The sequence below is a fragment of the Marmota flaviventris genome, chromosome 2, assembly GCF_047511675.1.
Source record: "Marmota flaviventris isolate mMarFla1 chromosome 2, mMarFla1.hap1, whole genome shotgun sequence".
Lineage (NCBI taxonomy): Eukaryota > Metazoa > Chordata > Mammalia > Rodentia > Sciuridae > Marmota > Marmota flaviventris.
This window is the reverse complement of record NC_092499.1, coordinates 93,228,063-93,244,591: the sequence shown is the minus strand read 5'-3', so window position 1 is coordinate 93,244,591 and position 16,529 is coordinate 93,228,063. Positions and strand designations below refer to the sequence as shown.

The 16,529-nt window shown below is 41.3% G+C and overlaps 1 protein-coding gene across 1 annotated transcript in view; it reads right to left on the bottom strand.

Annotated features, from left to right (window-relative positions):
- The window catches only part of Sord (sorbitol dehydrogenase), a 35,562-nt gene extending 21,053 nt beyond the window's left edge, over nucleotides 1–14,509 (bottom strand). Inside the window, exons 1-2 of the mRNA XM_027926202.2 lie at nucleotides 14,306–14,509; nucleotides 817–850 (exon numbers count right to left, since the gene is read on the bottom strand). Of these exons, the coding sequence (XP_027782003.1) occupies nucleotides 817–850; nucleotides 14,306–14,371 (100 nt within the window). The 5' untranslated portion in view covers nucleotides 14,372–14,509. The remainder of the gene's footprint in view (nucleotides 1–816; nucleotides 851–14,305) is intronic.
- Nucleotides 14,510–16,529: the final 2,020 nt, after the last annotated feature.

Here is a 16,529-nt window from a genome sequence, read left to right as displayed (position 1 = left end):
CAAAGGTGCCGGAGCCCTGCCCCAGTGTGCTCACTTTCAGTACTTGGTGATTTAGGCAGGGGGCAGGGCTCCTTGTAACCCCTCCCCCAGCCACCTGACAGGCTTAGACTGCTCCACTGGCCTTCATGGGAATACTAGCAAGATGCTCTCTTTGCTAATGATCAAGTTCTGTAGACTGCTTTTCAATGTTTGGGCTAGCGTTAAGACATGATTTGGCAATACCAACGTGGTAGATAGGGTAATTGGTCATTAAGTCAAAAGAGGAACAATTCTGCCTTGGGTTCATGCACTTTGCATCAAAAACTCCCTGAGACAAGTCAGTAATATGATTCAGTAAATTTTAATTTTCTTTACATATTTATTTACTTTTTGATACTGGGGATTGAATGCAGGGGCACTTTACTACCGAGTTACATCCTAGATCTTTTTATTTTTTATTTTGAGACAAGGTCTTGCTAAGTTGCTTAGGGCCTTCCTAGGTTGATGAGGCTGGCCTTGAACTTGTGATCCTTCTGTCTCAGCCTCCTATATCGCGGATATTACAGGTGTGTACCACCATGCCCAGCTAATATAATTTTTTTCTAGTTCTGTTAATGTTTCTTTTATTTAATGTAGCAGTCAAGATAAACCTACCCATCTAGTCAGATTGTAGAAAACAGACTAGGTTCTCAGCCTAACAAATGCATAGTCTTTGGTTTGTTTTTAATGAAGGCAAAAGTAATAAATTTAGGAAAAAAGTGGGGCAGGGAAATAAGGCACATGTCTCCAACATAAACAATAGGAAAAAAATACCAGTTCAGTTTTGCAAGGACCTACCATTCGGGCCTGGTTCAGGAATGGGATAGTTCTCCTAAAAAAAGAAAAAAGAAAAAGAAAAAGTCATTTAGCTTGAATAATAACTTTACCTTATGAACACTTTCCATTATTAAAAAGTTAAAGTGGAGTTTCATTTAGTCTTCACAAAATTAACGTAAGCTCAGACCATACTGCTGCCGGGCTATAGGTGTATACTGAAGGGCTCATCGAATGGCAGGCTAGAAAAACCTACCCAGCTCTTCACCACTTTTCTAACAGAGCAAATGATCCAAACAATGACATACATCATATGTTCACAATCTTACAGAGAACCACACTGGCTGTCACCAGTGTCATGTCACAGGATGGGATACTGTTCCGATGCTGGGTTCCCTCCCAGGGAAACTGCCAACTGCCCTAAAGCCAAAGGCCCAATTCTGGTAGAGAACTTCAGGCCCAGGAAGAGCTGACTTTAATTTATGACCTCATCCACCCACCCAACTTGCCCAGGACTAATAAAAAAGTCTGCTAGATGTGCCCTCAGGCATAAAAGAAATCTGGGCTGCTTCTGGGTCTCTGGATCTGCTTTCCATATCAGAATCATCTATCCTGGAAAAACACATTCTTAGATATAAAGTTTGTTTCTGGCAAACTCCTATAAGGAAAGGATGAGAGCATTTCTAGCAGGTGCATGTGAGGACTGTTATCTCAAGACAGGAGAATGTCTATGCTGCCACCCCTTTCCCTTTATATTAGCACACAGACTGATAACTGGTACTCTATCTTCCAAACCTCCTGGGTAGAGTTTTAGAGACCTCTTGGGAACATAGAGGACCTGCATTCTGAATACTCTCACAGGTTCAAAAAGCAATCTGAGGGCTGGGTTTGTGGCTCAAGTGGTGGGATGCTCGCCTAGCATGTGTGAGGCACTGGGTTTGATCCTCAGCACCACATAAAAATAAAATAAAGATATTGTATACACCTAAAACTAACAAAATAAATATTAACAAAAAAGCAATCTGAGCTGGTACAGTGGCATACACCTGTAATCCCAGCAGCTCAGGAGGTTGAGGCAGGAGGATCACAAGTTCAAAACCAACCTCAGCAAGAGTGAGGCACTAAGCAACTCAGTGAGACCTTGTCTCTAAATAAAATATAAAATATGGCTGGAGATATGGCTCAGTGGCTGAGTGCCACAGAGTTCAAGCCCCAGTACTCGGGGGCAGGAAGCAATCTGAACAGGAGTGGGATTATATTTATAATCTCAGCTACTCAGGAGGTTGAGGTAGGAGGATTGTCGAATTCATGGCCATCCTAGGCAATTTAGCAAAACCCTGACTCAAAATTTAAAAATTTTTAAAAGGACTGTGGGTGTAGCTCAGTGGTGGAATACTCCTGGGTTCAATCTCCAGCAGCACCAAAAAACAAACAAAAAAAATAATAATCTGATGTAGAAGAAAGGTGGATAAGGCAGGTTTTGGTTGTTTTGTTTTTAACCTCAATTTAAAAAAGGGAAGGGAAGGACAAAAGAAAGAAGAGACAGAAAAGAAGGGAAGGAAAGAAGGCAGGCAGTCAAGAAGGAATTCCATCTAAAAATGGCCATTTTAGGATAACTGTCACCAAAACCTTCCCCAATGGAGTCACTAGTCTCATATCTGACTTTTTTCCTTGCAATACGGGGATTGAACCTAGGGACACTCTGCCACTGAGCTGTAATCTCCAGCCCTTTTACTTTTTTATTTTGGGACAGGGTCTCACCAAGTTTCTGAGGCTGGCCTTGAATTTATGAACCTATTGCTTCAGCCTCCCCAAAGTTACAGAGATTACAGGCATGTGCCACCAAACCCAGTTCACATTTGACATTATATATCAGAAAATATTATGTAAAGTTGTTTCTGTTATATTGAGTGAAATTTTAAACTGCAAGTTAAATTGAAATAAAGACAAACATGGGGGCTGGGGATGTGGCTCAAGCGGTAGCGCGCTCGCCTGGCATGCGTGCGGCCCAGGTTCGATCCTCAGCACCACATACAAACAAAGATGTTGTGTCCGCCGAAAACTAAAAAATAAATATTAAACATTCTCTCTCTCTCTCTCCCTCCCTCCCTCCCTCTCTCACTCTATCTTTAAAAAAAAAAAAGACAAACATGGAACAGTATTCTACCCTTCCACCAATTGTGTTATTAGGCAAACTCCCAGGCACTGAGAGACTATTGATTACACAGCCTAATCTTCATATTCTTGCCTCTATCTGTATTAAGTTTGAATACTGCATTTGGGGTGGGGAGTTAGGGAGATTCAAACTCAGAGCAATAGTTGGGTGAACCAAGTAAGCCCTCGGTCACTGAAATGACCACTGTAATCTCTGAAAAAGCCCTTTGCTCTTACCTCTCTGAAAAACCTACAGTAACTTCTCCAGGCACTAGATGGTGCTGTACTAATAATTTGTTTTTTTTTTCTTGGTAGCAGAAACACTTCATGGAGAACTTCAAATACTTTCCCTGTACTGCCACCCTTTCTTTTCCCTTCTCTTTCTTGCTAACTCTAATCACCTTTATAATTCAGGCTTGTTTACTGCCTCTCATGTACAGAAGACATGCTACCTGAGCACAAGCCCATATTAAGATCAGCCCATAAATGTGTAAATATTGTCTAAGCACCACCGTGGAGCCCACAGGTTTTACAAAGTTGTCATACACGATTACTAAAAATCCTTGCTTTTTTATTGTGGTTCTTGGCATGATGTTGGTTAAAATCTCATTTACTTAATCTCTTTTTCAGTCTTAGATTTCAGTGGTGATATGCTTTCATTTACCCAATTTCTTATCTCCCAAGGCTTCTTAGGGGTGTGACTCAGGGGTAGAGCGCTTGCCTAGCATGTACGCGGCCCTAGATATAAACCCCAGCACTGCAAGAAATTAAAAAAAAAAAATGTTTTGTAGTCTTAGACATATTCAAGTTTTCCTAAATAGGATTTCTTACCTTTCTGTGAATTATAGTAATGAGAAGGTAAAAAAGAACCGAGTAACTTCTTTACTGTAGTTATGTTAGTGTTCCAATACTTTTTTTTTTTTTCTTTTTGTCTTTTCTTTTTGGAGCTGGGGATCAAATAGATGGCTTTGCACAGGTGAGGCAAACCCTTTTCCGCTGAGCTACATCCCATTCCGCACTTTTCAATTCAAATTAGAAATACCTATCTGAAGCCAGACATCATGGGACTTGCCTATAATTGGAGTTACTGGGGAGACCAAGGCAGGAATATTGCAAGTTCAAGACCAGTCCCAGCACCTTAGTGAGGCCCTAAGCAACTTTAAAAAAGAACTAGAGATGTATCACAGTGGTAAGTGCCCCTAGGTTCAACCCCAGGACAAAGAAACAACAACAATAACAAAATCCTGTCTGGATCTCATACATATTCTCCCTCCTATTCTTCTCCTTAAGCTCACTCACCCCCTGACCCCCCGCCTTACACAGTAACTCATGGAAATACTCAGGGAAGAATTCTCTGGACACATGGGATCATGCCAGGTGCTCCTTTCATCCTAAATGTTATCTCACCTTCCCTAAATAGATGTTTGCAAATAATCCTAAATGTACCCTTATTGGCCCCAATTTCTCCACTTCTACCAGTACAACTGAATTCATTCTCTCAAAGTCTTGCATGCATTGCAGCCACTGCCTCAATACAAGGAGAAATTGGGGGAAGATGCCTTTTCCCTCCTTCAGCCAACCTGAGTGGGACCATGAAGAATCAAGACTCTGGAATCACCTGTCCACGTGCATTGCAGGCTCCCCAACACCTGCATGTACCTCTGGCAGTTATGTAACCTTGTTGTGCCCTCAATTTCCTCTTCTGTATAATAAAGATAACCATAAAAAGGAGAGCCAACTCATAGTACATAAGTTCAGGCTTATTGCAAAAGAAATAACAGGGCTGGGAATGTAGCTCTGTAGCAGAGCACTTGCGTAGCATGTAACAAGCCCTGGATTCAATCCCCAGTGCAGGAAGGAAGGAAGAAAGGAAGAAAAACAAAAGAAATAACAAAGTTCTGTAGAGACCATTATGTTATGCGATATAAGTCAAACTTGAAAAGTTAAGGAAAATAAGTCAAACTCAGAAGGTCAAGGGTTGTATGTTTTCCTTCATATGTGGAAGCTACAGAGGAAAAAGGAAAAGTGATGGGGGGGGGGATTTTATGAAAATCAAGGGAGATCAGTAGAGGAAAGCGACCAGGACGTGGGATGTGGGATGTGGGAGGTGGGAGGGACTGGGGAGTGATATTGGCCAAAGTATATTGTTATATTGTGTGCATTTACGAATATGTAGCAACAAAGTCCATCATTTTGTACCACTTTAATGCAACAAATAGAATATGTGGAAAGAGGAAAAAAGGAAATAACCAAGTTCTGTTTCCATAATTACCTCACACTATGGTTGAACCAACTGTGGATAACTTTGCCCCTTTGAAAAGTACTTTAAATTGTTTGGGGGGAAAAGTTGTATTCCCATTGTTTTTATGTCAACTTTAGAGAAATCTGATTGTTCTTTGAGAGGCCCTAGTCTTCAGAAGAAAGTGAAGTTAAGATGCCAGCAGTGTTTTTAGTCTTGCTTCTGACAGTTGTAGAAAAAGGATAAAGCCACCCCCTCCTGCTGTCAGGGCAGAGTGTGAGGAAGTCAGCAGCCTGGCCCCAGGTCCTCAGCAGCATCTCTGACACCTGCTTCCACATGCCAGGCCTCCTGTGAGCCTTGTGGGGCTGTCCTGCATGCTTACAGTAAACAGGAGACCTTGTTTTGCTTCCTTCTCCCTCCATATTCCCTTTCCATTGAGTACCTGAAGGGTGTTTTAAGGGAAATCCAAAGATTTCCCAATTGGCCGTTTTGTCATAAGAGGCTTTGTTCTAGCCGCTGGTCCTGGCACACTCAAAGTAGGGGGTCAAAGTAGGGGGTTGGATACTCTCCAAAGTCCACTGAGCTGGTTCCATGCCCAGGCTCTCCTAGCTCCATCCAGTCTTTGTTCTGCTGATAACAATCTTTCTAAAATGCAAATCTGCTTGTAGTCCCCAGTGGCCCTATACCACTCACATGGCAGCCACTATGTCTCCATCTTACCTCCAACCTTGCCAAACCCTACACTGGGTCACCCTCACAGGGAGCCTTTTTTCCCTCTCCTTCAAGATCTCACAGGACATAGGAAGTGAAGCAACTGGAAGTGAGGCATCCTAATTCCTGTGGGAACTCAGGGAGACTTAGGTTTGGATGTGTTGAAATGAGGGGTCTAGGGACATCCAAATGGATCTGTCCATTAGGCAGTTGTATTCCTAGAACTGGTGCTCAGTCATCATCTCTTACAAGAAACCTTCCCTGTCATACCAGACTAGTAAAGTAACTACTTCATGAAACTTCCTTCCACCTAACACTAAAACCACACAGGGTAGTTAAGGAACTATTTACTTCTCAGCAGTGATAAATGTGTAAAAACTTCCTTCTAACTAAACATATAAGATCATAACCATTAATTTATTATGAGGATCTTTATCTTAAGCAAAAATATGAAATCTCTGAGCTCTGTTGGATGCTCTGGTCTATTAAAACATTTATTAAGTACTTACTGTGCTCAGGTCTTTGTAATTGAATATTTATATGTTTTTTACTTTTTTTAGAGACACATTTATTCAGTGTCTGTTTTTTAAGTTGTTGAAGTGAACATCACTTTGCAAAATTTGAACATATTTTCCCCAGTTATCAATGTTTTTTTGTGTAAATCTGGTTGAGGGGCTGAGGCTGCAGCTCAATGGCACAGCACTTGCCTAACATGTGTAAGATCCAGGGTTTGATCCTCAGCACCACATAAAAATAAATAAATAAAAGTATTGAGTCCATCTACAACTAAAAAAAAAAAAAAAAAAATCTGGTTTTAGACTCAACTCAAAGTGGATCAAGGACCTAGGAATTAAACCAGAGACCCTATGTCTTAATAGGGTAAAAGCAGGTCCAAATCTCCATCATATTGGATTAGGCCCCTACTTCCTTAACGAGACTCCTATAGCACAAGAATTAAAATCAAGAATTAATAAATGGGGTGGATTCAAACTAAAAAGCAACAGAAACAATCAGTGAGGTGATTAGAAAGCCTACATCTTGGGAGCAAATCTTTACCCCTCACACATCAAATAGAGCATTAATCTCTAGAATATATAAAGAACTCAAAAAGCTAAACATCAAAAAAACAAATAACACAATCAATAAATGGGCCAAGGAACTGAACAGACACTTCTCTGAAGAAGATATACAATCAATCAACAAATATATGAAAAAATGTTTAACATCTCTATCAATTAGAGAAATGCAAATCAAAACTACTCTAAGATTTCATCTCACTCCTGTCAGAATGGCAGCTATAAAGAATACAAACAACAATAAGAGTGGGCGAGGATGTGGTGGAAAAGGCACACTCATACATTGCTGTTGGTACTGCAAATAGGTGCAGCCAATATAGAAAGCAGTATGGAGATTCCTTGGAAAACTGGGAATGAAATCACCATTTGACCCAGCTATCCCACTCCTCAGTCTATACCCAAAAGACTTAAAAACAGCATACTATAGGGACACAGCCACATCAATATTTATACCAGCACAATTCACAATAGCTAAACTGTGGAGCCAACCTAGATGCCCTTCAGTAGATGAATGGATAAAGAAAATGTGGTATATATACACAATGGAATATTACTCAGCAATAAAATCATGGCATTTGCAGGAAATGGATGGAATTGGAGAATATAATGCTAAGTGAAGTTAGCCAATCCCAAAAAAACAAATGTCTAATGTTTTCTCTGATATAAGGAGGCTGATTCACAGCGGGGTTGAGAGGGGGAACATGGGAAGATTAGACAAACTCCAGATAGAGAAAAGGCGAGGGAGGGAGCAAGGGGGTAAAAACAAGATGGTGGAATGAGATGAACATCACTACCCTACGTACATGTATGAAGAAGACAGGAATGGTATAAATATACTTTGTATATACATGCATAGATATGAAAAAGTGTGCTCTATATATGTAATATGAATTGTAATGTATTCTGCTGTCATATATAACAAATTAGAATAAAAACTTTTAAAAATAAATAGATTAATAAATATATGGCAGCAAAAAAAAAATCTGGTTTGGGGGAAATTTCCAGCTTTAATATCCATGCTCAGAGACTTCTAAATTGGATGCCAATACTGCATATATGTACCTATTTCTTCTTCTTAATTTGTCATGCAATTTTAGAAATCTCCCCCACACCCATAATTCTAGTTTCTCCCCTAAGAATAGAGTTACTTTTACAGAATGTTAAAATCCTATTACTGACGTTGTTTACTGCTCCTGCTGCTTTGAGGGGAAAAATGTTAGCTTTGTGTCTCTTGGCCTTTTACAGACAAAGACATTGCCTTTTCATAACAGCTGACAGAGATGTCAATTTGCTGGACTTATTTTCCTCTTTTGAATTTGAAATTGTTTATCTGGTTTTATTGTTGAAACAATTTAGATAAAGAGAGGGGATTTCTTTGGGCTATTTGCTACTACTTAACTCCCCTGTTACTGAAGGAGTTTGGGATTATGTTATCACTGGAAGTTACCTCTGACTGATAAGATTAGTTCAGATACTAAAGGGTTAAGCAGCCTGTTTCTTCTCCCTCCAGGTGATCTCTCAACTGCTCATTAGGACTATCAGTGCCCTTTAATCTGTTCATATAGAAGTAGCTGGCTGTCCACTAATTGCAAAACTAATCAGGAAAAGAGACATGATGTAAGGATTGGAGATACAGCTCAGTGGCAGAGCACTTGCCTAGCATGCATGAAGATCCTGTGTTTGATCCCCAGCACCGCAAGGAAAAAAAGACACATGATGCATGATGCCTAGAAGCATTTGAGCTGCTGGGGGTTCATGACACCTCATTATATAATCCCATTCTCCTCATTCAAAAATCCTAACAGTAAAGCATAAGTGGCAAGGACAGGACACTTTTAATGTGTTGTATTAGATACAGAATTGTCTTGTTTTTTAAAAAACTATTGACATGGAGTATATTACATTTCCTCAAAGAGCAAAATCTCAAGAAATATCTTTAAGAACTCTGATTAATCTCTAAATTTGATGTTGATGCATTATTTTCTCTGTTATAATTAAACAATATCAACTCATAATTATTTTTCCTTTACCCTGCCATCTACTCATATAACTAATCATAAAACAAAAATCTGACTACTTCCCCTCCAGGGTGCTCAGGTCCCTGGAATGGGGAAGTTGTTTTATTCCCATTCTTCTCCCTGTCCAGATGTTCATGCCTGAAATTGGAGAAAAGCTGATTTTCAGGAAGAAGGGATATAACATGCACTTAGAAGTGGTCCATGAACTGTTACTTATGATGAACTGTTATTTATTTATGCAATACATAAAGAAGTGGAGAGGTACGCTTAAAAATGGTTATAGCAGTCTGATACTACACTACATCCAAGTGCAGCCAATGCAAGCATCAGTCCGTGGTTAGCTGGAAATACAAATAAAATTGAATCTTTCATAATAGAAATTCATGAAGCACTGTATTAAAGTCCTAGGACATGCACGGAACGTAGTAGGCACTCAAAATGTTAATCCCCTTTTGTTAGTTTCCTTACCGTTCTAGCAAACCCTAGAGCATTAAAATTATAGCACATTGCTGGGCATGGTGGCACACACCTGTAATCCCAACAACTCAGGAGGCTGAAATAGAAGGATCACAAATTTGAGGCCAGTCTCAGCAACTCAGTGAAACTCTATCTCAAAATTTAAAATTTTAAATATATATATAACTCATCTGTAAGCATCTCTGGGTTCAATCCCCAGTACCAAAAACAAACAAACAAAAAAAGCCTACCTACCACCACCAAACAAAGATTCTGCACAGAAAAACTAATTTGAATGTTTTATATCCCAGCTTCATGAATTAGTAATTCACTTCCCAATAAAAAGCAATTTCTAGGGGCTGGGGCTATAGCTCAGTGGTAGAGTGCTCACCTAGCATGCATGAGGCACTGGGTTCAATTCTCAGCACCGCATAAAAATAAAAATAAAGATATTGTGTCCAGGGGCTGGGGTTGTGGCTCAGCAGTAGAGCACTTGCCTAGCATGTGTGGGGCCCTGGGTTCGATCCTCAGCACCACATAAAAATAAATAAATAAAGATACTGTGTCCAACTAAAAAATAATAGATATTTTTAAAAAGTTTCACATCTTAAAAAAATATATATTGTGTCCACCTAAAAATAAAATATAAAAATAAATTTTAAAAAAGCAATTTCTAAATTTCTCTAGACTGACTGAATAATCATAAACTATTAACAGTTGAATATGAAGTAATTGCCCGGCCCACATTAAAATAATTTGGCTAAAAATCATCTGCCTTTGAATGCCTCTAGCCTGCTGCCTGCCTAACTCCACAGTTAGCATATACTCTTGATAATGTGCTAGATGCTGTGCTGGGCCTTTCACATTCATGATGCCATTGAATTCTCACACAACCAAAAGATGAATACTACTATTATCCCCTTTTCAAGATGGGGAAATTGAAGCAGAAAATAATTTGTCCAATCACACAACTTGCAGCAATAGAGCTAGAACTAAATCCCACTCTGATCCCTCACCCTAGCTTTGACCTTATTATTGTTTCCATTTAAAGACCTCAGCAAACTGATATTGTTTGCTGATTGGATGTTTGCTTCTTTTTTTTAATATTTATTTTTTAGTTGAAGTTGGACATAATACCTTTGTTTTATTTATATATTTTTATGTGGTGCTGAGGATCGAACCCAGGGCCTCACACGCGATAGGTGAGCGCTCTATCGCTGAGCCACAACCCCAGCCCGTGGCTGTTTGCTTCTTTATGAATGTTTCCACACCTCTCCCTCCTACTCTCTGGAAGCCTTAAACTTTCTCTATTTAAAATGGGGAGGGGGAGCAGAAGGTTTTAAATCTCAGATTTTTGTTTTATTTTCCTCATTATGAAAGACTACAGCCAATCTCTCAGTATGTTTATGTCCTCCCTCCCTCCCTTTCTCTCTCTCTGATTTACCACACAACTTATAATGCTCCCTCTTTGCTGTTACCACTAACCAACTAGCAGGCAAATTTAAGTTTTGTTTCCTGCAGCTCCCTACTGCATCAAGAAAGAAAAGGGAGTCATGTCTTCTCCACAGGCAAGAGGGATTCTGGGTTAAGGTTTTGTTTCTACTAGATAGAGTGAAGTGGCCCAGGTCACATTTTCCCACAGAACCACCCCCCTGAACCGGCAGGTTCCTGGTTTTACATGAAGCAGGAAGGCAGCACTGGCAAAAGCTGAGCCCTCCTTCTTGCTTCAGAACCCTGCAGAATCCTGCTTCAGGTTTTAGGAATAGAAATTTCCATAAACAATTCCCTTTACATGAGTTCTTGAGGCAAGGATCATTTTTTTCAGGGGACCAACCCCTGATCCACCTAAATGGGCACTGGGCCTCAATTCCCAGAGTGAAAGAGTTTTAAATTTATTGTTTGGTGGTCTTATCCCAAAAAGGCAAAACAGCTGGGCATGTTGGTGCACACCTATAATCCCAGTTACTGAGAAGGCTTTTGGGATCTCTTCTAAATCCCAAATTCAAAGCTGACCTGGGCAACTTAGTGAGAATTTCTCTCAAAATAAAATTTTTTTAAAAGGGGCTGGGGATGTAACTCAGCTGCCCTAGTACTCATGCAGTAGCCCTGAGTTTAATCCTCAGTACTCAAGGAAAAAAAAAAAAATGCTGGGGGTGAGGGACATTCCAATTCTTCCCCCTTCCCAGTCTTCTCTTCTGTAATTCATATTCAACCTAGCCTATGGCTTTTCAAATGTCACTAATGACTTACTCTATTATTAGGCTCAGGAAATCCTGAGTTCTCCTATAGAGAGAACAGGTCTCTTGCCCTCAAAGATTCCCCATGATGTTTCTTTCTGTCTCTATCTCTGGTTCATTACTGGCACCATCAACCCAATCCTAGATCACTGAGCCTATTCACCTCAAGGAAGAGGGTGGATAGGCAGAAATACTTTACTGGGGGGAAGGAGCCTTATGGAGGAAACAGGGAGAAACTATGCTTGGGAAGGAGTACAAGGGCCCAGAAAGCCTGTGCTGTGTTGTAGTCACCCCTGAGGAGTCACGGGCCTCTGTTTAGTTTTTGCTGACAACCCTTATGTCCCTTTCCCTCCAGTATTGGGTATTTCTCCAGAGTAATGTCTCCTGCTTCTTTCCTTCTCCCCCTACATGTTCTGCTTATACATGTTCTGTTCAGCCATCCACAATTTCTTAATAGAGCACTATTTAGGACAGGACAATTCTTTATTGTGCAGGACAGTGAATCCAATAAATTCCAATAAAATCTATCAGCTGTTGCCCCCAATCATTGTGACAACCAAACCCCGATACATTTCCAAATATTTCCTGGGGAATGGGTGCAGTACGCTCAGCAGAGAAACAAATGACTCCTAAGTCTACATCACCAGCCCAGGTGCATTCCTGTATCCAAGGGAACCACTCAAAGTTAATCTGTAATCTGTCATGGAAACATCTTAAACTCAAATTTTCAAAGCTAATCTCATTATTTTAATCTATTCTTCTGACTAGTAAATTACTCACGCACCTACAAGTCTTAAAACTAAACCTGGGAGTCCTCCTGGTTATGCCCCTGAACACTTTTACTGTGTACCAGTCCCACAACTGCACATAAAATTCTCATGTTTTTTAGAGCCGTTAGAACACAGTCACCTCAACCCAATCCCCATTCTAATCAGAGTGGGTCCTAATGCAAAACCAATGGAGGAAATTTAAGGTGAGCTCCCTCTTAAAGGGGGGGTAGTCTGCCTGAGAAGTGGGAAAGCATGAGTTTAGGAGTGAAGGCAAACAGAACCTGGGGTTATAATTCTAGGGCTTCTACTTATTAGGTGCATGGCCTCAAGCAGGCTCTGAACAGATAGAGGGCCAAGGGCTAAAGGCCACTCCCAGTGAGACCTTTACTCATTGCCATGACCATCAAAGCCCTCACATTGCTACATTGTTTACTTCAAAAGTTTACTTCATATCTGTCTCCCTCAGTAAACTTGGGAGCTTTCTTCCTCCAGCGTTCTGGTCCAGTGCCTGGCACATGGAAGGTAACCTCTTATAAATGTTTGAAGGACTGTATTTGAAATCACTCTATAAGCTATATAAAGTAGTACCAATTTCCCTTCCTCATAATGCCTGATGAAGCATTTATTGTAATAAACAGTAATAGTGTCACTTTAATTCAGGACCTTGGATGGAGACTACAAAATAAGAGGAAACAGCATTAGAATGGGAGTTTGAACATCTGAATTCTTGTCTTGGCTCTGTTAACTAACCAAGCCTATCAACTTGGGGATGGCACTTTCTTCAACAAAGGAAATGGAGAGAATCCTTCAGATAAGGACTCTTACACAGATAGAAGGGAGATATACAGGGCATTAAAGGGAGTCTTGAACAAAATTGCCACCAAACTCAGTCTGTTTGCATTCTTTAGAGAGACCATCACAGATTCTTAAACTGTCAATTACTATTAATCTTTATAATCTTCTGAGTCTCTCCAATTTAGATCCTGGTGCATGTTCTTTGAAGGGAAGAAAGTTCTTAGGAGCAATAAAGATGGCTGATACCTGTCCACATGCCAAATGCCATCCCAGGCCATTTGAAATGGACTTTGTCAATGGAACTGTGGCATGACCACTGGGCTGATTCAGCAGCTCCCTGAACTTTGGTCCCCTTAGCAGAGGGCAGAAGTCAGGGTGTAAAGAACAGATGTATACAGAAAGTTCCTAAAAGGTCAAGGGAACCAGATCAAAGAGGCAAATCACTGGAAAACGAACTAAGGGTGATTATCTACACTGCCAGCCAAAGCTATCATTTTCTGAACACTTAATAAGTGCTGGGTATTCTCAAAATCATAATAATCTTGCAGGGGAGGTTTTTATCAGTCCCACAAAAGGCTGGTTTTTAGTGTTGTCTATCTTCTCTTTCTACCCTGTGCTCTACCCAGAAGAGCAGTTCTGGGCAGGTCCTAATCCAGGCAGCATTCTTGCATCTCTTCTGAAAAGTGCAATGGCAAGAGTCTGGACTATGAATCTGCAGCTGGAAAAGTGCAATGAATCTGCAGCTGGCAAAGGAGGGGAAAGGCTTCAATTCATTTGCAACAGTCCTGGATATAGGCCACGTGCCAGTCACGGGGCTAAGTTCAGAGAGGCACAGACAATATTCCTGCCTTAATGATAATCGTTAACCACTAATCACTACCTCTACCCCACCCCCACCCTCACCCCCACCCCCACTTTAACCCCTATGGTAACCAGCTCAAAAAACACCTAAGGTGAGGGGCCTTTGCTAGGCTGGAACTGGAGAGCTGGGACCTGCTGGGCTCAGAGAGGAGTGAGGAAGGGTCGAGTAGGCTCCCCACCCTCCTTCCTCTTTTACCAAGCGAATGTCCCCAGGTCCGTGCACAACAAGGGAGAGGTTCTCGGGCTGGGCCGCCGTCGCCATGTCACTCTCTAGCTCCCGTGTGGTACTGGAGTCTGCAGGGCCTGTGGCGGTACGGGTCCTGTGGATGGTTCTGGTCTTTGCCCTGCAGAGGGTCCGGGGTTAGAAGTGGGAGGTGGGGCCTGGTCTCGGCGGCGCGCGCCGGCCGGGGGCGGAGCCTTCTCATTCTTGACAGCCGGGGCGGGGCTGGCGTGCAGGGGCGGAGCTGCCAGCTCCCTCAGAACCACCAGCTGGAGAGATCCGCGAGGCCCCCTGCTTCTGTCTGCACTGTTCTTCTGCTTGGCTCAGACTTTGCTGCCCTGAAAGCAGCCTACAGAGTTAAAGCCAGCAAACCGGCATGCTCAAACGCTAGCTGAGGAAAAATGGGCACCAGGAATTTGGGGAGCTATTGAGAATGCAGATTTTCTGGGCCAGTACCGAGATTCTTATACAGTAAATCTAGAGAAACAGGCGCTATACTGATGGCAGTATCCATGTTGGCGCCTTGTCCCCTGTGCCCAGCACAGAGTCTCTCATCAAGGCATAAGTGAATGAATTCGTGCATCATACTATGGGCCTGATTTATCCCATGGGCCTGATACATCTTTATAAAGAAGCTGTGAAATGGAAATTGTGAGAACCTTTCTTTTTAACTGCACTGCTGCTTCTATTTGAACAAGAGTTGAGGCACAAATTCAAGCTCCTTCAAGGTCTCCCCTCTCAGGGACACAGTGAGGGTTAACTCTCTGGGAGGGAGCCGCCTTCCTGGCAAGCCCGACTATAAAGTACTCGTCCCTCCTTTAAGGGCATTGTCAGGACTTCATTCCCTCCCTGTTTCAGCCACACTACCAATCTTCTTATCTCTTCCAGAGGTCTTTCCCCAGAGCTGCAACCCTCGAAGACGTCTCCCTGTGGCACTGACTGCATGCCCAACCTGTGGGATACAGCTTGTACTTTCACTGAGTGTTACCCCTTCCCCAGATGCACTGGAGGTCCACTGAGGGAAAGACCTCATTTTTTTAACCAGAACCAGGGAAAGTGTTCTGTACCATGCAGAAACTTAAAAAAGCATTTGATGATGACGATGGATCAATAATGATAAAAAGGGAAATGTGAGGCTCAGGGGAGAGGATGCAAGGTAGAGAGTGTTACAAGGTTTAACAAAGCAGTTTTATATCATTTGGTTTGCATGGAACTATTCACAGAATCAGGTCCATTGATTTGAGAGACCTACTACAAGGCTTAGCTGTGCTTGGCTGGGTCCTCCGGCAACTCCTGCATTTAGCAGCTAAGCAGGTCTTTTGTAGAGAGTTGAGGCTCAGGCCTTCATTCCCTCACAGAAATCAGAACCCAATTTCCCCTGCTTGTCTTGTGGGGTTCCCTTGCAATCTCCCAGGCATGTGTTCTGATGGGTAAAGCTAAAGGAGAAGGCACCAGGAATGACTTAAAAACTCAGGGCTGCTTGAAGTAGACATTTCTTGACTTAAATTATGAAAATAAAACACTAAAACCAAAGTAGTATTCTCTAGAATAAGAACACAATTACACACTTATAGTGGTGTTTGTTTTCTCCTGAGCAGTGACACTTTGAAAATGTCTTGAAGGTTTGTGCCTAACTGGGGGCAGAGATTTGGAGGGCAATGAGACAAATATTCTTTGACTAGAACTTTTTATAAGAAAGGTACAAGGGTAAATTGATAAGAATTAAGAAAGTGATTTTTTTCATTTTCAAATTCAGAAATTTATTCAACTCACAAGCTTTATATAGCTTTAGTTTAAAACAAAAAAGTGGAACCAAGATATCATTTCAAATCTAAGCCCTCCAAGCCTTACAAGTATAAGAGCTCTAAAAGTTATATATACCAATTGCAAGAAAAAGACAAAAATCTAAATGGAGCCATGACAGTTCATAAAACAAAATTTAATATCCTACCTGGGACTAGTTAATTGCATTATAAAAGGAAGAAGAAAAAAAAAACCAGAAGAACAGAATGGAATAAAATTCTGGTATACTGAATCAACTTGTTATATAAGTCCACAGTATCCTGGTGAACAACATGCTTTCCTTTTTCTGCCTCATTTTCAAGCTTGAATCCTCAGTCGTTTCAGCAGAAACTCTACAAGCAATAGGAAAGATTGTAGCATTAAAATATTCTTTTGCAGTGGCAGGGTGCTTGTCTAG